At 37.6% G+C, this 27,038-nt stretch overlaps 4 protein-coding genes and 1 long non-coding RNA gene across 5 annotated transcripts; 2 read left to right on the forward strand and 3 right to left on the reverse strand.

Annotated features, from left to right (window-relative positions):
* The first annotated feature begins 5,187 nt into the window (after positions 1-5,187).
* On the forward strand, positions 5,188-6,756 carry LOC130710245 (uncharacterized). Its single transcript, XM_057559445.1, has one exon. It carries the CDS (start codon positions 5,745-5,747, stop codon positions 6,618-6,620), a length of 876 nt encoding a protein of 291 aa, XP_057415428.1. The 5' UTR covers positions 5,188-5,744; the 3' UTR covers positions 6,621-6,756.
* An 832-nt stretch (positions 6,757-7,588) lies between these two features.
* Positions 7,589-9,421, reverse strand: LOC130710243 (6-phosphogluconate dehydrogenase, decarboxylating 3, chloroplastic). Its single transcript, XM_057559444.1, has one exon. It carries the CDS (start codon positions 9,210-9,212, stop codon positions 7,719-7,721), a length of 1,494 nt encoding a protein of 497 aa, XP_057415427.1. The 5' UTR covers positions 9,213-9,421; the 3' UTR covers positions 7,589-7,718.
* A 937-nt stretch (positions 9,422-10,358) lies between these two features.
* On the reverse strand, positions 10,359-13,901 carry LOC130714092 (V-type proton ATPase subunit E-like). The gene is made up of 6 exons (XM_057563968.1): positions 13,678-13,901; positions 13,484-13,584; positions 12,731-12,917; positions 12,083-12,279; positions 11,711-11,810; positions 10,359-10,692 (listed from the first exon to the last, which is right to left on the reverse strand). The coding sequence occupies exons 1-6, from the start codon at positions 13,777-13,779 to the stop codon at positions 10,657-10,659; spliced, it is 723 nt and encodes a 240-aa protein (XP_057419951.1). The 5' UTR covers positions 13,780-13,901; the 3' UTR covers positions 10,359-10,656.
* A 3,825-nt stretch (positions 13,902-17,726) lies between these two features.
* On the reverse strand, positions 17,727-19,776 carry LOC130714791 (uncharacterized). Its single transcript, XR_009011419.1, has 3 exons — positions 19,553-19,776; positions 19,335-19,461; positions 17,727-18,462 (listed from the first exon to the last, which is right to left on the reverse strand). It is a non-coding gene; the product is annotated as an uncharacterized LOC130714791 (long non-coding RNA).
* Positions 19,777-22,774: 2,998 nt separating this feature from the next.
* Positions 22,775-26,639, forward strand: LOC130711657 (probable inactive receptor kinase At4g23740). The gene is made up of 3 exons (XM_057561363.1): positions 22,775-23,215; positions 23,629-24,939; positions 25,705-26,639. Exons 2-3 carry the CDS (start codon positions 23,700-23,702, stop codon positions 26,382-26,384), a joined length of 1,920 nt encoding a protein of 639 aa, XP_057417346.1. The 5' UTR covers positions 22,775-23,215; positions 23,629-23,699; the 3' UTR covers positions 26,385-26,639.
* Positions 26,640-27,038: the final 399 nt, after the last annotated feature.

Consider the following 27,038-nt stretch of genomic DNA (forward strand, 5'->3'; position numbering starts at 1 on the left):
GTGGAAAGGCCAATGCAAACCTACTCGTAGGCAAAGATGGGAACCTAAAGCCAGTTTTTCGAATAACAAAAGATAGACCTTCCTCACCAGGAGGAATAACTAACTTGGATTTTTTGGCTTTGGATTCCCATTTTTGCCGTAATACTTGAGTTGCTTTCGCAACTGTATCTCGAAGGCGAAGAGTTGGATAATATACCACACCGAAGAACTCTTGAAAGGATCGGATTTCTGCCAGGTTCATACCTTTGGTCTTTTTGAGATCCTGCTTCTGCAAAAGAAAAGCATCTGTCATGCATTGAAGACAATCTACGAGGGGCTTCGAAATCTGGGCCCAATACTCAGACCACCAGGCTTTGAAAGCATTAGTGGCATAGTACAAAGGAGCATAGTTGAAGGGGCTCAAGTTGAGGAGTTTCTTGTGATAAAAATGGACAGTAGTGTCAAAAGCAGAAGCCTTCTTGATAGCCCCGGGGTATAAAACAAGGCTCTTGTCGAACAAGGTGTTGGGCAGAGCCTGGCTAAGCCCAAACTGTCGAGAAACCAATTGAGGATTGTAGCCACACAAAGTATAGTCACTGCTAGCAAAGCCTACAGTTAAAACCCTAGGCGAAAGGATGGTCCTCCAGAGCATAACATGATGTTCCTTGGGCAACGCAGGGTCACACACATTGGGGTAAGAATTTCTCAGCCAAAAAGGGCCACGAACAGCCTTGCTATAAGGGGAAAAACTGGAACGATAATGCTTCAACTCAAGAAACATGGTAAAATACTTTCTGAAATCGGCCTCAAAGCTCGACGCATCATAAGTCGGGGTCAGGGTCTCGAGCCTGTGAGCATCAATCCTGGTGTTAGAAACAGCTGGGGGATCGTCTTGTGCCGACAGTAGAGATTCGAAGACTGCGTTCAACCAAAGTTGGAATAACCAGAGAGGTCCAGCCGCATTCAAAGAAACGGTTTTGGCATTCCGAATATCCTCGACAGCTTCATTCAGCATCTGATAAAGGTTGCCAAGAACAAGCCTAGCCATGGCAAGTTGTCGACCCTCGTGGAGCAAATTGGCTAAAGGTAAAAGCTTGGCAGGTATACGCAAAGACTTGGTACAAAAAACATAGGCTGAAAGCCAATACAACAAGAACGCGACATGTTCAGCATCAGATACCTCACCACTCTCGACATAATGGTCCTTGATAAATTGGCTAAACGAGATGTTATCAGTAGGAATCGAGATGGGTTTAACAGCCGCAGGCACGGAGTGATAATCATCGCTAATGGGCCATAATCCAGTGATGGCAGCAACATCCAGGAGGGTTGGGGTAATCATGCCAAAGGGAACGTGAAGGCAATTAGTAGACCTCTCCCAAAAGTAAAACGCGCTCAATATCATGGCAGGGTTATACGAAATTTGGGATCTCGACAGCTGAATCAAATCGAGAATCCCAACATTTTTCCAGTGTTGTCTCTTGTGCTCCTCAACCCTATCTAACCATTTGAGATAGGCTTTGTCATTGGCAGAAGGGTTAGGAGGAGCTGAACGAAAAGCCCGTTTTGGGTCATTAAGAAATGGCATGCGGTAAGAAGGTTGGAAACCCAAAATAAGCTCCTCTCCCCTAACACTAGGGTGAAATGACTCATGTTCCTCAGGAAGACTATTGGGCCTATCATGCTTCACTACTTTTAAAGGACCCAAAATGGCGCGTAAAGTACCATTAACAGAGAAAGGAATGAGTACCTGGGATTTCCAGCCAGATAGCTCTCTTCTCTGCTTCGTTGGGGGGTTCTGGGATTGCCACACGCTTGGATTCATCCAGCTTGAGCTCGGTGGCCAACGGAAGGGTCTGCTCAGGGGTGGTCTGCTCAGGGTTGGAAGCCATTGAAGAAAATGATGGTTGTTCTGAAGAAAACTGAGGAAGACGAAGGAAGAACTCAGGAAGAAGAAAGCTGCAAGCTTTATGTTGTGAAAAGAGTAAAGCTTGAAAAGGAACGTCAATGGGGTATTTATAAGCAGAAATGCAAACGGACCCAAGGCCACATTATGCTTCGGTTTATAAAATTTGAAGTCCAAGTGATTATTTTATTAATTAAATCATGTCATTACCCAGCTTTTTGACATAGACGAAATCATGACCCTAAAAAGGCTATAACTGTCAGCTAGTGGAAAGTCATCAGACGTTATGGTCACTGATTGGACTTAAGGATCGGACGCTCGAGGATGCAAAACATTTGAATTGATGAGATTGAACGGACGCGATCAAAAACGCTTGGTGTCTTCCAGCCAAGGCAGTCGACAACCAACATTTTTGGGGGGCAACTGTTGAGCTAAAATCATTAACACCTCGATTCTCGACATCAATGTTGGAAAGGCGGTTGCTCGACAGAAAGGACTATGGTAAAACTCGTGACTCAGCACGTGGCGTCCCTCAGAAGCAAGTTAGTAAAAGCCACATCTCGACAAACTCAGCAGATGAAGGAACTTCGATAAGCTTAACGGAAGAGGTAGTTACCGAGTGATGGGCAATTACGAGCACGTGCGGTTACCCACGACTCAAGACCACCCACGTGGCAATTAAAATCACGTGCTCAGAATCTCCGGTTGAACGTGGGGTAAGGCGCCAAAAATCAAACCCACTAAGCCCATACAATTGAAGAAAAACCGCCAAGAACGTGGAGAAAAGGAGAACACTATAAATAGAAGAAGCAGCATCAGAAAAGGGGTTTCCAACTCAAACTCTGAAAAATTCACCAGAAAGCTCTAATGTCCGCATCAATGAGACTCAAGGAGCAAGACGTGATGATGGAGGAGTATGTTGCAGAACCAGCATTTTAGTTTCCTTGCATTAAGCTTGTCAATTTCCAGTTCATTTGTGCAGTTTCTTGTCGAATTCTACGTTTCTTGCAGTTTTCATGTTATTTTGATTTGTTTGACTTCCTTGTAATTGACCCGTGTTTAATGAAATCCAGTTTCACCTGAATCGTTTGTTGTTGTCGAAAAACGCCCACTCACACACTACACTTTGGCAAAGCGTTTTTGCAAAAGAACCCCGAATTTAAACTTCCTTTAGTCGAACTAAAAGGATATTTGTTTACCAAAAATCAGTGTAAACACCTGCTCTACTCATTCATTACTCGCATGTACGTCAATCCATCCATCCAATCTGAAACAACCATTTGGCCTCTCAATGCCACTGACTATCTTTATGGTCGAGAGAAAGAAAAGACAAAATATGAGTTTTGGAAAAAATGGTTAGAAATTGAGTAGATGTTATAATTTTGTTAATGGTAGTAAGAGAATAGAAAAAATGATTTTGATACTGTCATTTTATTTAGTTGAGCAGAGAATAAAAATAGATAATATAAACATTTGTATGAAATGACATTTTTTAACTTAAATCTACAAATATTTATAAATCTGTACAAGAATATAAAATTGAGAGATAAAATGAAAAGATGGATTGAAATTGAATTACTCAATAGACCAGTATGATTTTGTAAGCTTTGAAAGTATGTTAAGAGCCTAACAATGAAATTAAGTTTTGAAAGTGTATGTTAAGAGCCTGACAATGACCTCCAATTATATTTCAAAATTGACCAAGCCTTTCTAGAACTAGCAGCAAATAGAAGATCAATTCAGCAAAAATGAAAATCACGACCAAGGAGGAGGACTTAAAACTTGACTCGGTGATCGACTCGGTCAGGGTAATGAGTCAATGAGTCACTGGTTCGACTGCTTGACTCAGTTTATATTAAAAAATATATAATATAAATAACTATTTGAGAAAATTATATATGATATCACATTACCATATCATATATATAAATAATATGCATATTATGAACAAGAAGCATGGTGGCCTAGTGGAAAACGAACTCATATCCTCCTTCCAGGTCTTGAGTTACATTGTACTTCAGAGAGTGGTTTGTTCTTAGTTCTTAGCACTATTCATCCGGTCCCACAATACCATTATATTAATATTTTTTATTTCCATATAATTTTGATTTAAATTTAAATGCTAATTTAATACTTAAATTAAATGAATGAGAGAGAGAAAAAATTAATTTTTTATGCTAAGAACTTTTTATATAAGAACTTATTTCTTATTTTTAAGAATTAAGAACTCAATGTCCTCCCCTCCAGTGGTTAAGAACTCAGTTTTAGTTCTTAACTCAAAAATAAGAACTAAGAACCTTGCATTGGAGATGCTCTTACATGTTCTTGTTCTTGTTGTGGTTCTTCAGCTACATGTGCATTGTCCAATCCATGTCTATTTTCCAATGTTGCCTATTCCAAACAACAAAATCGCAAAATTGCTCTCTCATTCTCACGCTGCAATTTCACTAGCTCGCATCTTCTCGTTGATAAGCACTTTTGTTCGTTTTCCTTTGATTTTGCTTTTGATTTTGATTTCGAATTTCTTCTTTCATTTTATCTCATCGTTTTGCAGTTGCGAATTCAAATTCTCATTCTCAGACTCTTCCTTAATCTCAATCAATCAAACACTGGCCCGGAAGGTAATCAAACTAATGATTCATTGTTCAGTGTATAATGTTTGGTCTTTCTGATTTTACAATTTTGCTATTTGGAACAGGCAACAAGGTATTGTAAAATGAAAATGGATTAGACAATGCACATGTAGCTGAAGAACCACATCAATAACAAAAACATGTATCAGGGGTAAGATTCAATTTCTAGTTAGAATGCATAAATTAACCACTGGCAAGTACAAGGTTGATTTTGCTCTCTGTTTACCTGTTAGCACAAAATTGTTCTTCCAAAGTCAAACCCTAATTCTACAACTATCTCATTTTTTTTTTTAATTAAGCCTCCTTGGTAGTGACTTTCATTTTTTCTGAATTGATCTTCTATTTGCTGCTAGTTCTAGAGAAGGCTTGGTCAATTGTTTGAAATATAATTAACCACTCTCAAGTACAATGTATTGATTTTGCTCTCTGTTTACCTGTTAGCATAATATGATTTTTTGTAAAATAAAATCATATACAATAGTAATTTTATCTCTTTTTATCCTCAATTTAACTAAATAAAGGGAGAGTGAAACAGAGTCATTCTTTTTGAGAAATCATACAAAACATATCACTATAACTATAACCATGCAAATGCCACCGTAAAAAAAATGCAAATACCACTCATTGAGTCTTCTTTTTTTTTTCCTTTTGTTTTTTGGGTCAATTCAATCCCATACTCTGTTTTTAGTAGCTCTGGGTTAGGCGATCTATATTGGGCCTGAATGTTTTATTAAGACCCAGAAGATGCCTCTTCCCAGCTGATCGGGCCTTCATCAATGTTCATCATGGGCCGTTTTCCTTATTTTCTAATTTTGCTGGATTCTGAGTGGAATCCATCATCTCACTAGATAAATTTGCCTCCCACACAGGAGAGAAAATGAGCAATCAACGCATGCTAAAGTGGCTTCTTGCATTGTAGTGACAAAGATTCTCTCTCACACCCACATGTGCTAACTAAGCAAACAGCCTTATCTGAGCCAAAAGTCAATTGGCGACTTTTTTAGTCTTTCTAGTTTCTTCCCTCTTGGGACCCGAATCTGAGCATGCTTCTTCTTTGTAGAAAGTAAGCATCATTGAACATGGTGCTGTATTTGACAACATCTATAATCAGCTACTCTATACAAAAGACATGAAAGCTAAAAGACCCAACTCAAACCAAAGCATTGGTTACTCACTTTCCTTTAAAACTTGTTTGCTCTCATTGCTGTTAAGTAGGTGTGGTGCTAATGCCATCCAACATGAGCTGGGATTTCATCTGGTTGTTGGTTTTCACTCTGTGTTGCTGCTCCTTTGTGCACAGTTTGAACAACACAGCTAGTGACTCGTTGAATTCCTTGGTTCAGGATTTTGCTTTCAAGTCACTGGTCAAACGCCGGCCTCAAACAGGTGCTCTGTATGATGCTCTTCTTCCGCAGAACCTGTCTGGCATGGATGTTTCAGTGGTATGCCTCAGAAGCCGAAGGCTCTGGAACAAAGGTGCAAACTTTAGCTATTTCCGGATCCCACCAAGAACTGTGTCCATACCCCATGTCAAGAGGTTGGCCATTGTGTACCAAAACTTGGGCAACTGGTCTTCCCACTACTACAGTTTGCCAGGTTACACACTTATCTCTTCTGTTGTTGGCTTCATGGTTTTTGATGCATCAAATGTAACAGATACTAGGGTCAGAAACCTCACTCTCAACACAATGGGGCATCCCATATCTATTCAATTCCCCAATGTTAGCTTTATAGGTGGTATGAACTCAAGGACGAGATGTGTGGCTTTCATTGCCAATGGAACAATTCAACTTTCTGAGATGAGCTCTCCAGGTGTGTGCTGCTCAAGAGACCAGGGTCACTTTTCAGTTGTTCTCCCGCTGCCGAAAAGGCGGCGACAGTGGTATCTGTGGCTGATTGGCTTTCTGATTGGATTTTTTGGGTTGATAATAGTAGGCTATGTGGGATTTTCATCCATGAGACTAGTCAAGACCAAAAGGATACAAGCCATGGAAAAACAAGCCAATGAAGATCTGGTTCTTGAAAGTAGATGGGTTGGCAATAGTAAAATGCCTTCTGCAACAGTGACAAGAACTCAGCCAGCTCTTGAGAGCAGTGATTAGATCCTTGTAATGCAATCCTTTACCCAATTATCTTTTTCACTTTACTAATACTAGTCTTTCTATCAGTGCATATATAAGTTATAAAAAAGTCCATCCACATTCTGGAAGAAGAAAGCATATGTATTTTGACCATAAATGAAGGAATGGTTTCTTAGATATTACAAGAATGCGCCTTATTACCAGGTATCTTATCTCTCTCGTGTGCGTGTTTGGTTGCATGTTAGAAATCCACGTTTTGGCTCCAAAATCATGTTAACTCATAAGCTACAATATGGAGCTTCTTTGCTAACGTGCTTTGAAGTTTGTCTCAAATACATATCTAAACATGCTGCTAGTCACACGGAATATGTAAAAATATTATACCAGGGAGAAGTATTGTCACGGTTAACACATAATTACCTTTCCCAATTGCATGAAGCTATTTGCACTAGCATATTTGCACTAGCAAATAGTTTCATACAACTGTAAAAGCAAAAGCCGTTAAATTTGATAAACTGAGGGCAACAAGGAGCATAAACTCCAACAAATCCAGCAGAAACAATATCAGAAAAGCATTCCTGATTCCTCACCCCAGAGAAAAAGTAGTCAAAGGTCTACAAAGCACGCACCAACAGAGTAAACAAGAAAGAAACACTTGACTAGCAAGGCATCAACAAGAAAGTTAAAACTGAAAAGCTTACAGGCATGTGAACGTATCCATAACAGAACTGGATACATGTGGGAGTTACAAAGGGGGAAAAAGGGCCAAATAGGACAAGTAACAAGATCACCTATAGTTTAAGGCAAGTGAAACAAAAATCTCTTGATGCTTGACAGGACATTTCTGTCATTGCAGATACATAAATCATCAATACAGTTCTATATTCACGCAACACTTTCTCATTGAGAACATACTTAGGAGGTGAAAACACAAATAGTTTGGAATCAATTCAAGGAAGCAACCTCTGATACAAGTAAAAGCCTGCGGATATCAAATTGCATGTCTTTTCTTTTATTAAGAGCAAAAACAGCTACAGTAAGGAAACAATAGTTGCTGTGCCTAAGCCAGGATTACAATGACCAACAAACAAGCAAACAAAACTAACCATGCTAAAGACATCAATTGAGAGCACCAACTCCAGTACCACTCTTGCGAGCAAGTTTAGTCCACTCGGTATGGAAATTGCCAGGGCGATCAACCCGCTCATAGGTGTGAGCCCCAAACAAGTCCCTCTGAGCCTGAACAAGGTTCGCCGGAAGCCTCGCTCTCCGGTAGGTGTCAAAGTAAGCAAGACTAGCACACATCCCTGGAGTACTAATCCCAGCTGATATAGCCAACCCCACAACCCTTCTCCACGCAGCTTGCCTCTGCACCATTTCCTTAGCAAATTCAGGGTCCACTATCAAACTCGCCAAGTTAGGGTTCCTCTGATACGCCTTCTTGATCCTATCCAAAAACACTGCCCTAATAATGCACCCACCTTTCCAAATCCTAGCCAATTCCCCAAAATTCAAACCCCACCCTTTTTCATTGCTCTTCGCCCTCAGCAAGTTCATCCCCTGAGCATAGCTGCAAATCTTGGAAGCATACAAAGCCTGCCTCACATCATCAATCAACCGCTTCTTATCAACTCTCACAGACCCCACTTCCTCACCCTCACTCAACCCTGCCTCCTTCAACACCGCCGCAGCATTCTCCCTCTCCTCCTTCAACCCACTCAAGAACCTGCAATCCAACGACGCCGCGATAGTCGGGGCCGCCACTGACAGCTCCGCCGCCTGCTGCACGGTCCATTTCCCAGTACCCTTCATACCCGTCTTATCCAAAATCTTATCCACCAAATACCCATCAGCACCAAACTCCTCATCCTTCACCTTGAAAATATCCGCAGTAATCTCAATGAGAAAGCTCTCAAGCTCACCTCTATTCCACTCACCGAAAATATCAGCAAGCTCAGAATTCGACAAACCACCCACATGCTTCAAAACATCATAAGCCTCAGAAATAAGCTGCATGTCACCATACTCAATCCCATTATGCACCATCTTCACGAAGTTTCCAGAACCACCTTCACCGATATAAGTCACACAAGGCCCATCTTCAACCTGAGCAGCGACCTTGAACAAAATGTCCTGAATGTTATTGTAGGCCTGGAAGGACCCACCGGGCATGAGCGAGGGCCCGTTCCGAGCACCCTCTTCGCCGCCGGAGACGCCCATCCCGAGATACAGGAGACCCTTCTCGGTGACGGTTTGGATTCGGCGCTCGGTGTTTTCATACCACTCGTTACCGCCGTCGATGATGCAGTCACCAGGCTCGAGATGCTCGGAGAGGGCGGCGATGGTTTGGTCGACGGGGGCGCCGGCCTTGACGAGGATGATGACCGATCTAGGGCGTTGGAGGGAGAGGACGAAGTCACGCGGGTTGTACTGGCCGATGAGAGGGAGGGAGCCTTCGCGGTGGGCCCGATCTACGGTTTCGTCGACTTTGGAGGTGGTGCGGTTGTAGACGGAGATTGGGAAGCCTTTGTCGGCGATGTTGAGGGCGAGGTTTTGGCCCATGACGGCGAGGCCGGCAAGGCCGATGCGAGAAGCAGCTATAGAAGACTCCATAAGGGAAAATGAAAGAGGGTTTGGGTTTGGGTTTGGGGATTTGATTTTGAGTGAAGTGAGTGAGTGAGGATATAAGGTGGTTCTATTGGGTTGGTTGGTTGGTGGGTGGCGGACTCGTCGAGGGTGTGAAAGGACAGTGACTTAACCACCAACGAGGAGGTGCCGTAGACGTCGATGCCTTCAAGATTTGCCTCTATGCTGATGTGCTCCAATTCAAAACGACTGTGTTTCAGTGCCCAACTACCACATCAGTCAACTCTTGATATTTTATTGCCAGTAGTGTCTGCTGCTCAATTGGCTGTTTCTGTTTTATTTTCTGAACTCTCCATTAAAGTGTTTTTTGGGTTTAATTTTACACCTAGGTTGTTTCTTAATTTCTCATAGGTTGATTGGTCAATGACCATAAGGAAAAAATGTGTTTCATTTCAGGTTATGTTAAGAGTTTTGGTGAATTCATGTTTGCGCTTTGTGGACATTGGGAATTTTGTGGGAGAAAGCAAGACCATTTGTATATATAAGCTTTAACATGGATTATATGAATATGTATACTTGTCTTTCTTTTAAAGTTATCATGAAATGGTGTTACATTTAATATAAAAGTATACGCACTTTGAAAGAGAGCTCAATTCACATTTTGTACCTTTGGTGACTGCATTTTTTCGTTTGCATTGTTTGAGAATGTGTGAAGGAAGAAAACCCAAAAAAACAAACATGTCTATGCACTCCAGTGTCAATGGTAAATAACTTCATTTGATTTTAGTAAACTTGATAACATGTTTAAAAAGCAATGGCTAATAATAATAAAGGTTGTAGAAAGAATGTTCGGAAAGCTCTCTCACAATTGGGCATGGGTTGAGATGGCCTAGGATGTGAAGCTAGAGTGAATAGCATTTTGGTAAAAGATGCGATTCTGAGTGATAGATTTTTTTTTTAATGGGAAATTCGCATTTTCATTGATGCAAAGAAGAAACATTACACAAGTCATTAGCCAGTAAAGGCTCAAGGCCAACATGGTCATCCTCAATCCAAACAGAATTATTATGACTATAGGCTAGCCTTGACATGAAATCCGCTGCCTTATTACCATTCCGACAAATATATGAAAGATGAAAGGAAATAAACAAGCTAGCCAGAGCCTTGCAATCCTTGATCAAACATGCAGTCCAGACCACTATAATTTCCAACGCAACGTTGACAGAAATGTTCAATATATTATTATTTTGATACTTGATAACCAAAGAAGCTTAAAGCTGCAAAGAGTCAGACCAAACACTATCCTCAAGATGAAAACATTTATCAGTACAAGATATGGGAACTGGACTGACAAAAAATGGAGTTAATTAAAGGAAAGTGATAAGTTTAAAAAAACAATGGCTCAATAGATATTCTGGTGAAGACACGAAATAAATATTCCAGGAGCGATAAAACAATACAATCAAAGCTTTCAAGCAGCAACTTGTCCAAAGAGCTGCTTTCGGATCTGCAATGACAATGGAGAAAAAAGACATTAGAACCTAGTCACTAGAAATAGCTGCTAATAGATTAATGGTAATATGGTATGATTTGTTGGGAAGGAGAAAGAAAGCATGAGAAATACATAGTGAATACAAAGGCACAGAAAGCAGGAGGGAAAAGAATCTCACCAGTTTGCAAACCAAGTCAAAAGTAATAATTTTAGGTTGGTTAAAACTTCAATGAAATATATCATGAAAAAGTGTAGTATTAATGTCTGCATTTAATATATCTCAAGAGACAAAACACGAACAAATTAGTACAATACAAGTAGTTACTGGCTGCACAACTCTTTGTTCTGTCTGCTATTTGGTAATTGATGCATAGCATAGATAGTTTCTAGGGAGATAACGGAGAGAAATGATGGAAGAGGAGAGTAGAGAGCGAGAAGGGGACTTGGAGAAGAGGGTCATTGAGAATAGAGGGAAAAGGTCGGAGAGTTTTTTACTTTTGAATGATGATTGTTGTACATGGGATAAAAAGTTGTCCATGGTTACCTAATTAACAAAATTATAAGATAGCGTCTATTCTATGATCTTTTAAAACTCAAACATAGAACAAGTAATACGCTGTTGTCTACTCCGATTTTTTAGCAAATCAAACGCACCCATTAACCAATGAAATGCACAGCACTACCCAAGAAAATACATATCCAGAGAAAGGAAAATAAATCAAATGCTACAAGTGCTCTGAGAGCGAGTGATAGCTGCCTGTTCACAGTGGTTTATTAGCATCCAAAGAAAACCTTAACCCTAAAAGTCCCTCCCCCTTCATACACAAATTATTCCAGCTAATTGTCCTAGTTGTCTATCACAGTGTAATTGACCAGAAGGTTTTATATCAATACCACAGTCAAATATCGTAAAAATAACTACTTTTTTTGTTGAAAATAGTATGAGAGACAACAATACAAACAATTAAGCAGCAAATATATACAAAGAGGATACAAGTCATAGAATAAGAAAAACGCGAAGTACAAAAAATACCGCTGGTAGCTTTTTACGAAACAACACATCCAGTCGTGCATCTAGAGTATTTTCAATAACAATCTTTCCATCACGAGAAGCCAATACCACCCCACCAGAGCTGAACAGATTGACAAATATTAATCAGGTATGCTAAAACTAATATGTAAATGTTAAAACAGCTACAAAGCTAATATAATTTTTAGGAAGCGCCTTCAATTCAAAACACTAAAAGCAGGCTAATCTTAGGGTTTGTAACCGTTGATTCTTTTTTACCAGGAGATAGTATTACATCACAACTAGTCCAGAGAAATACAGTACAGCGTGGATAAGAAGCAAGACCCTGATTAACAGAACCAGACAGTTAATATTTAATTGTAACATGAACATTACCAATATGGATCATGGGTATTGTGATGGCTGGGTGCAGGTGGAAGATAGACATGTTTGTCAACAATGATCTCTGGCTGAGGAACATTTGCTTTTTCAGCATACTCCTCCGCAGCTGAATCCAGCACATGCTCTACCAAGTGCAGGTCATGCTCGCGACATCTCAATAAGACAGAAGGTTCTTTCAATCTTAGCAAACTCTGTAATGTACAAATCTCATTATATTCTTAATCCACATAAATAGACATGAAAGGTGGTTCATAAAATAATATCAGAATATAGGAGTACAAAAGACTGGAAGAGGTCATGAAAAAGAGGGAAGGGTAAGTGAGTAGGGAAGGAATTGAACCAATAACATTAGAAACACCACCATACAACCAAGGTTGTTTCCCATGGCAGCAAATAGTTCTGATTTGAAACAATCATAACATTGGTTCATTAAGATCACCAACTAATTGCAATTTTCCATCAGCACATTAGATATACTACAGTTCCACAAAGTCCTATACAAAATCAGGACACCCTAAATAAATAACAGGAACACTGATTACCTACATGCAAGACTCTATCAAACATATGTAAACAAGAATATGATCAATATACTTACAAAAAAGAAAAATCAAACCACACAACATACGGATTTTAACTAACCTGAATAATGAGATCTTTCAGAAGGTGTTTATAGACATGATGATGATGGCTCAGTGCGTCCAAGATATTACGATGATGGCTCACATTCAAAAGCTCCTTGGATGCAGCTTCTTTCATGGTATTAACCAAGTCATCTTGAGCTTGAAGAACTTTAATCCGAGAAGCATTCAGCTGCATCGAGTACTCACTGCAACAAACAATTGTGCCACAAAACTTAATTACATAATGAGCTAGCACTATCTTTGCAAGTTAGTATGGCAATTCCGCATTGCACATAGTTCACAACTTCAAATCATAAACCAAAACAAACCTCACAAACCAAGCTTCAAATCTCACTCATATTTTGGCAATAACCTTATATTCAAGCAATTAGCCACAGATGCCGATAGTTTGAAAGTAATTGAACGCCAAATCGAGCCAATTCAAAACCAAAATAAATGAAATGAAAGAGGGTAAATCAAAGTTCTAGCTGCATTTTGCCAGTGTTTAAAATGAAGATCACATAATTATTGATTTTACCAAACAGAACCACAAGGATCTGTAGATTTTAATCAGAAATCAAAGATTTGACAGTACAGGCAATAACAATCAACAAGCATTGACACTGTGTCACTATCACACGCAGGATCAAGAGACAAGAGCTATACAAATAAATGTCAACGAACGAGAAACAGTCAACGAAAATTCCAAATCACAGAGACAAAAACAGCGAAAATGAAAATGCATAGTGCAGAATGGTTTAGATTAAGTTACATCTTCCTGCGGATTTCGATTTGGCGCTCTTTGCGTTCGTATTCTTGCCTGATCTTCTTCTTCTCGGCTTCGACCAACTGCAGCTTCTCAATGTTGAATTCCTGCATGAAAAAAAGCACGGTTAGATTGGAATACGATGACGATCCAGTGAAATCCAAGCGATTGAAATTGAAATGGGGAAGGAATGTGCTTACTTCTTCGGCGGAGACGGAGATCTCGTTGGCTTTTTCCTCAGCTTCCTGGCGGATGAACCTCACCATCTGCTGGATTTGCTTGGAGACATCGCCGTCGTTCATTTTCGCTCACCGGAAAACCACTTCGTCAACGATTCGATTCAAGGAAGGAAGTTGACACGTTACCACTACACCACTGTATCTGTATCTGTATCACTCTCGTCTAACACAACCCACGCCAGCTTTGCTTAACTCGTGTTTTTAATATACTTTTCAATTTTATTTTATTTTTTCGACCAAACAAAATTTTTTATTTTATTTTGTTTTAAATATAATCTATTCCAGGTAATTGCACAAAAAATATTTACCCTCTATGACACAACAGAGAAACTTTATTTCTTTTTTGTAGGTTATTTTTAAGGGTGAGTTACCCACTATTGAGGAGACAATGATGCAATCTTAGGCCAATTGCAACATGTAACAAGTTTGTTGCTCATATCACCATTTTCACCAGAGCCCCTCTTCAAGAGCTTGTGGGCTCATTTCAGGTCCATGCTCATAGTTATTCCTAATTTTCATGAATGATTTTGTACTCAACTCCAACAATAAATTTAGGTTTTTGTGGTAGCAACTTTCTAGTGGATATGGAATTGGCTTACCAACCATATATTTAATACTCATATATATTTGGTCTATTATTTTATTTTTACTTTTAGACATATTTTAATTTATGTTCAGGATTTCAGGTGTTGGGGAAAGGAGTGAGTACTGTTTCTATAGTGTTTTAGGTTGTGCGTCAAGATGAGATTCATTTGGATGGGGATAAGTATGGTAATTATATCTTCACACCTCACTTTTGAGGTGTGGAGAGGTGGAAGAAGAGAGAGATAGGAAGAAATGAGAGAGAAAGTAAATATGTGATATGTGATTTGATTGATAAAAAAGAGATAAATAAATAGAATGAAGGTGGAAAAGAAGTGGAGAGGTGTGTATATATCATAACTCATGGTGCTGTTTTGCGTGATTAGGATGGGGGATGGGTGTCAAGAACTTCTTGCACTACTCATGTTTCATCCACACCTCTCTTTTGAGGTGGAGAGGTGGAATGGTGAGAGAGATAGGAAGAAAAAAAAAAGTAAGAGAGAGAAAATATGAGATGTGATAGATGATAAGATAATAGAGATAGAAATAAAAAGAGATGGAAATGAAGTGTTTAAAAAATGATGTGTGTATATATCATTACTCCTTGGACTTTCATGAAACTGATTGTGAATCCTATTGCTTAAAATTATTCATACTATTATGAGTAATTCCAAGTTTAGTACTTATTGGTTGAGATTTATGATTCTTCGAGTTAGAAGTACGCTGAATTGAAACATATTGAAAACCTTTTGAAGTCATAAACGTTCAAAACTTATTTTATAAATACATTTTCAAAATTTATTATTTTTATAATTTTTTTTTGGTAAATAAATATTTCAAATGTTATAGTGGGGGGGGGGAGGGGGGCTATGTTAGGGGTGCAATGGAATTCAGATTCCTCCTTTCCTTTTTTACTTGGCTTAAAAGCATTTATTGCCCCTGATGTTTCATGTTTGTGCAACTGACAACCCCCATCTATTTTTGTCCATGTTTGTACCCTCAATGTTTTAAAGAAGTGTAGCGAGTACCCCTCCGTTAGAGTGACGTTAAAAAGTTAACGGAAGGGGCTGACGTGGCTTTTATTTTTATTTTTTAGACCTGCCACGTGGAAATAACGTTTAAAATTGGGAAAAAATTGTGAGAGAGATTCGAACCCAAGCTCTGGAAGTGGCAAAACCAACACTAAACCAGTTGAGCTACATAAATAATTGTTGTATTTTGCAACAAAATTTTATTTATATCATTTAACCTCCTCTAAACCTATACCCAGATCTTCTTCCCACTGCTAACCAAAGCTCCAAACCTCATATTCTGGCAACAGACATAACCAAAGTAAACAAGAAGAGCCTAAGTGGGATGTGCAAATTTCTTCTCCCCCTTTCCTTTTCACAAATACCTGAAGCAACCCATAATCAAGCCCGTGTGAAGATCCAAGTTGCGATGTGCAAAGATCTCAGATCATCCTTCCCCCTCTCTCTCTCTCTCTCTCCTTCTCTTCATCTTTCACCCCCAATTTATGGTAAAACTCCCTTTGAGTGGTTACCGATTGGGTTTCTGGGAAGGGGGTGGGGTGGGTTGCGGTGGTGGTTGGAGGTGAGTGGGTTTCTGGTTTTTGGGGTGGAGGTGGGGTGGGATGCGGTGGTGGCCAGCAGTCGGTGGTGGGGGTTGGGTGATGGCGGTGGAGCAGAGCGGCGCGACGGTGAGGCTGTGGATTAGGTTTCCGATATGGGGGTGGGGTTTGAGAAGGTTTGCAGTTGTGGGTTGCGGTAGGGATGAAGTGAGGTTGGGTGTGGGTGGCTGTTTGAGAAGGTTTGCCGTAGGGATGAAGTGAGGTTGGGCTGCGGTGGCTGTTTGAGAAGGTTTGATTTTGCAGAAAAATGAGATCTATGGGTTTGTTTTTGAGTTCGATTTCTGGTTTTGTTTCCAGATCTGAGAAGAGAAGCACAAATTGATGGAGCGTTGGAGGATCACTTCAAGAGCTCAATGAGTGCCTGAGGTTGTTCCCTGGTTCTTCACTGTATCTGCTAGCTGTTCAAAATCAATCCCTTTTGAGTTTTGTAATTTTGGCTTCACTCTCATGTTAAATTACTGGCTGGTACCATTGTTAAATTACGCCATCGAGAGTGTTCCAGACCTGAAGGCTTACCTAGGTTCCAGGTTCTCCTTGAAGTCTAGCATGAAGCCTCACGAGCTTAAATTCTAGAGGGAAAAGAGTTAGAATCGTTTTTAGAAATTGGGTTTGAGTCTGTGGGTTCTTGAACGGTGTTTTTGGCTGGGTTGTTGGAATCTCATTTCATGGGGTTGTTGTTTATTTTGCTTTTTCGTGTTGCTAAGGAGAGGTAGAAGATTGGAGAAGGAGATGGTTTGGACTATGGAGGTTGGTTCTGATTTTGGGTTTAGTTGGCTATGATGAAGAAGAAGAGCAAGATGTTGAAATCTGGGTTTCAATGTGGTTGGGGATGGAGATGGTAAACACAATGATGAGATAAAGCAGATGATGAAGAATTGAGAAGAACAAGGGGAATAATGATATAAATAAATTTTTGTTCATAATATAACTAATTGATTGTGCAGCTCAAATGGTAAAGTGTGTGTTTTGCAAGTTTGAGGTCTTGGGTTCGAATCCCTTAACCATTTTTCCAAGTTTTGAGTTTTATTTAATGACGTGTCAAATAGGAAAAAAAAAAAACCACGTCAGCCCCCTCCGTTAGTTTTCTAACGTCAAACTAACGGAGGGGTACTCGTTACACTGTTCTGTTTCATTGAGGGTACAAACATTGACAAAAATAGATGGGGGGTGTCATTTACACGAACCTGAAACATCAGGGGCACCAAATGCATTTAAGCCTTTTTACTTCTAAATGTAACCTGATTTCGCAAGCCATAATTTTGTGGCAACTCCAAGTTAATTTTCCAATTTTTTTTATCTTTTATTCACCGTCTCCCACCCAATCTACATGCATAACATGTATGTCGTACATTTCTTTTATTCACCGTTTCACTTAGCAAGAAAGTCATGTTATAAAACGCTCATGTGTCAATGACTTGGGTATTGGTTGCATGTGATTGCATGTACTCACAGACAACACATCGCTGCCCTCTTCTTCATCAAGAGTTGTCTCAAACCATTAATTGTTGTCATTACATTTTCATTTGCTTACTTCTTCTCTGCACCTCCATTTGGTTAAGGACACAACCCCTCTTAGCTTGGCACATCAAATTATCAAAACAGTGAACTAATACTAAATTAGTGCTCCATTGGTATGAGTTTGAATTTTCGTTCAACTCAAACATTAATTTACATTAAACTCATTAATATGTCAAAAATTTACTTCTTCAATTCATGTTGTATATAACATGGGGAAATCTGGTTTTTCATGGATATATTTTGATACATGGTATCACATCACATTTGTCTTCACATCAAAGTTAACATAAACACACACATTAAACAAGGCATCCCTGCATGTCTTCCCCACACCACAAGCCATCAAAGTAAACATAAAGACACACTAAACAAGTCATCATCCCTGCTTGTCTTCCCCACATCACAAGATAACTTATAACTTGTGGGCTGTGGCTCTTCTTTAACCAAGCAAACATATACAAACAGTACAGTATCAGACAAATAACAGATTAAAGCAAACAGAACTGGATATATCAAAATCCAGTCAAATAATTGAAAGTATTCCCATGAAGAGTTAAGTAAACTTTGCCATATTAGACATCTAAAAACATGCCGTGCCAAGAAGGTAACTCTGTAGCAAATGAGTGTGAAGATATACAATGACATTAAAAAAAAAGCATCCTTGACAGTGAACTATAAGTCGAAAATTTCTTTTTTCTTTAAGAAACTTGCAAATCAACCATAGTTGGATGGTTCCTGAACAAGTGACTCTGTTTACACTTATCATGTTCCTGATGCCGATGAGGAATTTGATCCAGATTCCTTTTCCCGACCAACTGTTTTTGAGGACAGTGACCTGAGTATTAAGGCTTTTGTTATGATAATTAATGATCGAAGAGGACAAAGGTAGTTTAACTTAACCTTTAACGTTGGCTGTTGGAGGAAAAAGACACCTATAACCGGACCATTTTTCTCCTCATCATGTTTCTTTCTTTCTTCTTCAATCACAATTCACAACCTCCTCGATGAGTGGAACTCTAATCAATAATCATAGAGTAAATTTTTTAGTTATATGTAAAAGATGTAAAGTTTTTCTCTAATCACAGTAATTAGTCAATAAAACATGCATTAAAATGAAATTTCATATTCATTTATACAGAATCATGACATGATCATTTTCTGGGCTATACAAGTCCATTTTTTGTGCTGTACCATTTGACAAGACATTGCTCTTTGTCGCTATTGTAAAAGGGCTAATCATCATTTCACCACTCAGCAGCCACTTATACCACCTACTCATTGCTCCCACCTTCCCAAATATTGTCCCAAAGAAATTGTATATTAGATTATTAGTGATTCAAATTCAAGTACAACGCATTTGCCCATTTAATGTTACACTAGTCAAGTAACTAATGACAAAATTTACACGTGATCTATAATTAAAAATTGTGAATATTTTACAACCTTTTTCCTTTTAGTTTACTTTCATATATATGCTTAATTACATTTTCAGTCTCTCAAAGTTTATGAAATGTGTGATTTTAATCATATAGTTTCCATTGTGCGCTCAAATTAAGTTCATTTATTTTTAAAATTTAACAAATTTGATTTAAATATTAACTTGTAAGTTTAATGATTAACTAGTTGAAAAAAGTGATATATATAATTATGTTGAGAGGTTGTCTAAATCAGTGACGGATCCAGGAATTTAATCTAGTGAGGGCAATATATACATAAAAATACATAGCAAAAAATATTAATTAATACTATTAAAAGTTTGAAAGGACATCATAATTGTTCCCTACGAGTTTTCATATTTTGAAAACTCTGCATAATTTTTTCATTCTCAACACTATTAAATACATCTTTCTCTATATAAGTAACTAAACAATCATTTAGCCATTCATACCCCATACGATTTCGCATCCGATTCTTGATGATATTCATAGCGGAGAAAGCTCGTTCAACTGTTGCGGTTGCGTAGTATCAAAGCTAACTCTATGAGAAAATATACCATTGGATATACAATATGCTTTCTGGTCTCCACAAGCATATCAGTGAAATCAGAAGAAGCAAGAAGAAGCTCAATACCAGTGAAATCAGAAGAAGCAAGAAGAAGCTCAATACCTTTGCTTGCTGGCTGGATGAATGGAAGAACAAAAGAAAATGTTGGGTAGGGTTCCTTGACTTCCTTCTTTCTCTATGTTATCTACGGTTGAATGAAACTATGAAAGAAAGAAAATGGGTGGGGATTTGAGGTTATTTTGTGAGCCATGCTATAACCATTGGACTAAAGGAATGAGAGTGGAAAATAGTGTAATATCTCACGGACAATACTCAAGAAACAACAAATGAAAAGATACTCAATTTGTGTACAACTTTAAGCAATGTGGGACACAAGTGAAGGCAATTTTTATCAAAGGAGTCATTGAAAATCACATACTTTTACTACTCAAATTTAGTGAGGGCAATTTTTATCAAAGGAATTATAAAAAACAACATACTTTTACTACTCAATTTTTTTTTTAATGTATTTTTTCAAATTCAAGTGAGGGCACTTGCCTACACACTTCCCTACTTGTATCCGTCACTGGTCTAAATGACCCATGATAAAGTTTGGGTTAAATAACTCATCATCCAATCACATTAGAGATAAGTGAGTTGGAATTTATATAAAGTACGTATCATCATCTTAAATTGTTATTCATGTAAAATAAATTGTGATCCACATTAGCTTTTGACCTTTTGTGGACTAAATTTGTTCAATTTCAAAAATAAAGGCACTTAATTTGAATAATTAAAACTAGGTGAACCAAAATTACGCGTTTCTAAGGCTATGTTTGGCATGTCATTTCAGCTAGCTTATAGCTTATTTGACTAGCTTAAAGCTTATTTGACTAGCTTAAAAGCTCTTCAAAAGTGTTTGGTGAAGGAGCTTATTTTAGTAGCTTAAAGTTTTAAGCTATAAGCTATCTCAGGTAGCTTATAGCTTAAAACTTATAGCTTATTAAATTTATTCTCATTTTTATCCTTATTATTTTGGCTATGTTTGACACGTTTAGCTGATAAGCTAGCTGAAAGCTGAAAAGCTAGCTGATAGCTGAAAAGCTAGCTGAAAGCTGAAAGCTGATAAGCTAGCTGAAAGCTGATAGCTGATAGCTGAAAAGCTACGTAATTTGAACAAAAGTGTTTGGTAAAACTAGTTGTTGAACAAGCTGAAATTGTAAAATGACATAAAAGGACATACTTGTATAATTTTTTTTTATATTTAACATTACTTTATTTTCACATTAATACCTATATGATATTAATATTAAAATTATTATAAATTTTTTAATTTCACTCAAATTATGTATCATATTAAAAATATAATATTAATTTTTACTTATTTACTTTTCTATATTTTTTATTAAATTAAATAGAATAAAACAAATAATTTGTAATTTGTAATATAAAATTATTTATTTTATTCTGAAGTAGTAATTATTTCTGTGCGGGAACGATGTACATATGAGACAAGTGTGATAACTGATAAATAAATAAGTTTTTTTTTTGTACATCGAAAAATGAGTAGGTAAATAGGTTTAGTAGAAAACATATAAGGCTAAAGGTGAAATTTTGATAAAATAGTAAGGATAAAAATGAGAATATATTTAATAAGCTATAAGATATAAGCTTTAAGCTACCTGAGATAGCTTATAGCTTAAAGCTTTAAGCTACTGAAATAAGCTCTTTCACCAAACATTTTTATAGAGCTTTTAAGCTAGTCAAATAAGCTTTAAGCTAGTCAAATAAGCTTTAAGCTAGTCAAATAAGCTATAAGCTAGCTGAAATGGCATGCCAAACATGGCCTTTATTAAAATTTTACCATTACCCTTATATATTTATAAAAACACTAAACTTATTTTCCCCTCACACTTACGTATGCAGTTTCCGCCACCATTCCTGCCACACCGCTACGCACCACAAGTATTATAAATATTATATTAATAAAAATAAATATTACATTTTTAAGATGATATATAACTGTAGCTAATAAAAATATTTAAAGTGATAATAATTTTAATATTAATATCATATTGGTATTAATGTGAAAATAAAGTAATGTTAAATATAAAAATAATTATACAAGTATGTCCTTTTATGTCATTTTACAATTTCAGCTTGTTTAACAGCTAGTTCTACCAAACACTTTTGTTTCAATCACGTAGCTTTTCAGCTTTCAGCTATCAGCTTTCAGCTAGCTTATCGGCTTTCAGCTATCAGCTAGCTTATAAGCTTTCAGCTAGCTTTTCAGCTTTCAGCTAGCTTATCAGCTAAACATGCCAAACATAGCCTAAATCTATTGATACCAAAAATATAATTAACCCTTTATATAATATATTTAAGTTCCCATTCTTGACTCATGAGAGTGAGAAAATACCAACATGTATTCTTCTAATGAAAGAACATAGTTCCCCCTTTTATTTAAGAGAAAAATGATGATGCACTAACAGTGTAAATTTTTTTTACATCGTCAACCAATCAGATTGTAAGGATGTTACACGCCAATTAATGAAATTAAATAAAAAATCATATTATCTCACATCCTTGAAATGTGATTGGTTGACGGTATAAAAAAACTTTATACCGTCAGTGCATAGAAATTAAACTCTTTGTTTTTTTTTTGTTACAAAATTAAACTCTTTATTTAATACTAGTAGTATAATTTATAGCATGTATTAAATCAAAATTAAATTAAATCAATATTATTTTTAATTAGTTATTAAGTTAAAGTAATTTTTTACTACCATTGGTTTTTCATTTAATATATAAATTTATCCATATTAAATATAATACAAATCAATCCTAATCCGTCATTAATTTTTTTTGAAATGAATGATTATAAAATGTAATATTTAATAATTGAAAATAATTTTCATCAATTGAACTGCCTTTAGAAAATATATTGAAATTTACATTTTTCAGCTTTACATAAATACCCACATAATATATAAAATGTAGATTATTTTTACAATTAATATTAATATATATAACACATAGATGCTCATTAATTAGTTTAGTAAAATTAACTCCAATAATTAAAGCCATAATTAAGGCATTGACTATGTTTATTACTATCTTTCTAAGGCAAATACTAATAAACAAAGGACCGACATGTCACTAACAAGGTTTATCACAACTAGTAGCAGCTGAGTTTCTTAAGTATATAGTTCACATCTTATCTCTAAGCAGTGTGTATGCTAAATGATTTGTCAAAGGATAATGTGATCTTCGAGTCTCGAGTGTATTGAAGAAAAAAAAAAAAAAGAACCCACATGTGAAAATACTATTGAACCACGTCAATGATCAATCAATCCACATAAACTCCCAGCCTTCCCTGAAGAGCGGTTTTCCGTTTCAATGCTCACCGAGTCACCGTTGCCTCACCACCTTCTTCACTTAATGGTGCTGCCATTAATCCACACGTTCCAATTGAATTCAGCTATTTTCTCTCTCACGGTTACAACCGCCGCAACAAATAGAACCGTTGGGAATGTTCATGTTCGTTGACTTCACCCTCCAATGGCTTCCACTAGCTATTTCATGCCCCACTAACATTCCCTTCTCACATCTTGCTCTGCTTTTTCCAACTCATTCTCCATCACAGTACTACCCATTACTACTTCTCAAACCATAACTAGTATACAATTTTTCAAACCCATTTTCTCTCTTACCTCACTCATAGTGCAGGAACAAGGGACATTCTTTTTGTCAGATCTGCAAAGAAGAAAAATGGGGTGTAGCAAAGTAAGCAACCAACCCTTGCTTTCAACTTGTTCTTTTCTTTCTTCCAATAAATTTTCTCGATTTTCCCATCTTCACTGAAAAGCTTCTGCAGAATAAGGAGCAAAAAGGTTCTTCAAATGGAAGGAACAACACTGCTTTTGTTTAAAGATTGATTTTTGTCTCTTTTCTTCTTTTTTGTAATTTTCAAATTTTGAAAACACAACCTGGCTAGAAGCTCATTCTTTTATGCACGAGTTTCTCAGTGTCCGCTTCTACTTTCATAGACAATGTTCTAGGAATCAGATTTACTTTTCCTCTTTTCTTGGTTTTCCTCTTTGTCTCAAGCACTTTCCTTTTTTTTTTCTTCCTTTTATATTGGTTTGAATTTGATTTAATATTTATGTTGTTGGTTTCATTTGTGTCTGTCTATGCAGTAAAGCTTGTTGCAGTGAAACACCTCGTTCTCTGCTCCTGCTCCTGCTGCTGCTGGTGGAAGTGGACAACAATGGAGTTTCAATTTCTAAGCATTTTCTGTTGCATTTCCTTGTTGGGTTTGTTTATGCTACAAGGATATGCTGAACCTGTTGAAGATAAGGAGGCTTTGCTTGATTTTGTGAACAAGTTTCCTCCTTCTAGGCCTCTGAATTGGAATGGAAGCTTCTCCATGTGTGCTTCTTGGACTGGTGTGACTTGCAATGAAGATAAGTCTAGAGTAATAGCTATTAGATTGCCAGGGGTTGGTTTTCATGGTAGCATCCCTGCTAACACCATTAGCCGCCTCTCAGGGCTTCAAACTTTGAGCCTTAGATCCAATGTGATAACTGGGCAGTTTCCTTCTGATTTCTCCAATCTCAAAAACTTGTCTTTTCTCTACCTCCAGTTCAACAAATTGTCTGGTCCTTTACCTGATTTCTCAGCTTGGAAGAACCTTACTGTTGTTAATTTGTCCAATAATCACTTCAATGGCACCATTCCTGTTTCCATTTCTAATTTGACTCAGCTTGCTGGTTTGAATCTTGCAAACAACTCTCTTTCTGGTGAAATTCCTGGTCTACAGTCCTCCAGATTGCAGCTGCTGAATTTGTCCAACAACCACTTGCAGGGTAGTGTGCCTAAATCGCTTATGAGGTTTCCTGAGTCTGCGTTCTTCGGAAATAACATCTCTCTTGGAAATTCCTCTGCGGTTTCGGTGCCACCTCTGCCAGATAATGAGCCATCTTCAACATCTAAGAAAGGTGGAAGGCTTAAGGAGGCTGCACTGCTAGGAATTATTGTTGCTTGTAGTGTTCTAGTCCTTGTGGCATTTGTTCTTTTGTGGTTTGTGTGCTGCTCTAGAAGAAAGGGGGATGAAGATGAAGCCTTCAGTGGGAAGTTGCGCAAGGGAGGAATGTCTCCGGAGAAAACAGTCTCAAGGGACCAGGATGCAAATAATAAAATGGTTTTCTTTGAGGGATGTAGTTATGCCTTTGATTTGGAGGATTTGTTGAGGGCTTCTGCTGAGGTACTAGGAAAAGGAACATTCGGTACTGCATACAAGGCGATACTAGAGGACGCAACGATGGTTGTTGTGAAGAGGTTAAAGGAGGTAGCTGTTGGAAAGAAGGATTTTGAGCAGCACATGGATGTTGTAGGAAGTCTTAAGCATGAGAATGTGGCTGAGCTGAAGGCATATTATTATTCCAAAGATGAGAAACTGATGGTTTATGATTACTACAGTCAGGGGAGTGTCTCTTCTATGTTGCATGGTATGTTCCATTACTTTAGCACATTGCAATTTTATGTGTCCTCCAATGGACTATGTTTTTCCACATGGTATGTTTAAATCAATTGCAAATAAAGAAACATGTGCACATATTTTCCATTTTAGATAAAGGTGATGTTCATCATAGAAAGGGTCTTTTGCTTCTTCAAGTAGCTTGCTGTACTTCTTCACCTCTCTAGCTTAGTTTTAGCTACTCGCAATTGAAATAGGAATGTATTCTTTGGCTTCCATGTTAGTGCTTTCAGAAACATTGGGATCATTTACATTTTAGGTGATATTATCCGTTCTAGAGCCATAAGTATACATACCTCCCTCCCTTAATGGGGATTATCTAATTGCTGATGTTTCAATATTTGATTGCTTGTATAACTTCAATGCATCCATGACATGATAAACATCTCGGAATTTCATACTCTTGCCTCGAGTACATTATACACATCTTTTTCTGTTTTGCTAGAAAAATCTAGATTCAAAATTTGCATATAAATGATCAATTAAATACTGTTTGTCTTGAAAATGTTACTGTAGTACATTCTAGACAAAACACAACTACTACTACTAGCATATTTGGATTGGCTTCTATTTCTTCAGAATCAATTTTGAAACCCACAAGCTACTGTCAGAAACTTCTTTCTACAATTGATTATGACTTCAAAATCAATTGTAGAAGAATTTTGAAACATGGACTACATCTATATACAATATACTTTCCTTCTTGTAAAACCATTTTGCTTTCTGAGAATTTCAGGTAAAAGAGGAGAGGAGCGGGTGCCTTTAAATTGGGATACTCGTTTGAAAATAGCTCTAGGTGCTGCCAGAGGCATTGCTCGCATCCATGTTGAGAATAGTGGGAAGCTTGTGCATGGCAACATCAAGTCTTCAAACATCTTTGTCAATACTAAACAGTACGGTTGTGTATCTGACCTTGGCCTGGCAACCATGTCGAGCTCGCTTCCCCTGCCAATCTCACGAGCTGCCGGTTACCGTGCACCGGAAGTTACAGACACGAGGAAAGCAGCCCAGCCTTCAGACGTCTACAGCTTCGGTGTGGTGTTACTGGAGCTTCTGACTGGGAAATCACCTATCCACACAACTGGTGGTGATGAGATGATCCACCTTGTGAGGTGGGTTCATTCCGTTGTGCGAGAGGAGTGGACAGCTGAAGTGTTTGATTTGGAGCTAATGAGATATCCAAACATAGAAGAAGAGATGGTGGAAATGTTGCAAATAGCCATGTCATGTGTGGTAAGGATGCCTGATCAGAGGCCTAAAATGTCTGAAGTTGTGAAGATGATAGAAAACGTGAGGCAGAATGACACAAAGACTCAGCAATCATCTGAGAACCAAGCAACACCTAAAATATCTCAACGCGACTATGATAACTCGCCTTCTACTCCATCATCCCCCTTACCAAAAGGAAGTGAATGAAGAGAAAGCCGTGGCCTTTTTTTTTTTTCTTTTTTAGATTTGAGTGTATCTGTTAATGTTTTGCTTCAAGTTCTGAACAAGAAGCATGATTGCTATTATTTTTTGTTTCATATTTAAGTTGCCTGAATTGGTCATATATTGATTGGGGCTGTGGGCTAATTCTGCCCCAGGCCACTTTCTACTATTATTCCAATTCTTGTTTAATTTGATGTATGTAAAAGGAAGCATTTCTTCTGTTGAGCATTTTTTTCCCAATATGATGCATCTTTAATCTTTTGCTGTTAGAAATATTTCCATCACTATAGCATTGAGAAGTGTTTCCTGTTTTATTGATCTTTGTCCTTCTAATTACTTGAGAGGTTGTATGGATTAGATGGCAGGTTGCTTGCATTGACATATATATCAAAGGTTTATTAAGAATGGCTTATACCAGATACAATGCTTGAGTAGCATTTTAAAGATGAATCCATTTAGATTTAACTTTCCAGTGGTGTGAGGTTATCAATATCATTATGGCAGAAATACGATATGATAAGAACTAAAGTGATTCTTAAAAAGTTGTTGGATATTACTTATTGCCTAGTGATTCCACACATCTATCAAGAATTCCATTACTCTGGCTAAATATATATATGCGACTCACAAGTTGCCATT

This window comes from Lotus japonicus, chromosome 4 (genome assembly GCF_012489685.1).
Source record: "Lotus japonicus ecotype B-129 chromosome 4, LjGifu_v1.2".
Classification (NCBI taxonomy): Eukaryota; Viridiplantae; Streptophyta; class Magnoliopsida; order Fabales; family Fabaceae; genus Lotus; species Lotus japonicus.

Excerpts from the sequence above, each read along its gene's own strand:
- LOC130710245 (XM_057559445.1), top strand. The coding sequence starts at position 5,745 with ATGCCATCCAACATGAGCTGGGATTTCATCTGGTTGTTGGTTTTCACT.
- LOC130710243 (XM_057559444.1), bottom strand. The coding sequence starts at position 9,212 with ATGGAGTCTTCTATAGCTGCTTCTCGCATCGGCCTTGCCGGCCTCGCC.
- LOC130714092 (XM_057563968.1), bottom strand. The coding sequence starts at position 13,779 with ATGAACGACGGCGATGTCTCCAAGCAAATCCAGCAGATGGTGAGGTTC. Across the intron at positions 12,280-12,730 it reads TGAAAGATCTCATTATTCAG|AGTTTGCTAAGATTGAAAGA; the intron begins GTTAGTTAAAAT and ends TGTACATTACAG. Across the intron at positions 10,693-11,710 it reads TTCGTAAAAAGCTACCAGCG|ATCCGAAAGCAGCTCTTTGG; the intron begins GTATTTTTTGTA and ends TTGTCATTGCAG.
- LOC130711657 (XM_057561363.1), top strand. The coding sequence starts at position 23,700 with ATGGAGTTTCAATTTCTAAGCATTTTCTGTTGCATTTCCTTGTTGGGT. Across the intron at positions 24,940-25,704 it reads TGTCTCTTCTATGTTGCATG|GTAAAAGAGGAGAGGAGCGG; the intron begins GTATGTTCCATT and ends TGAGAATTTCAG.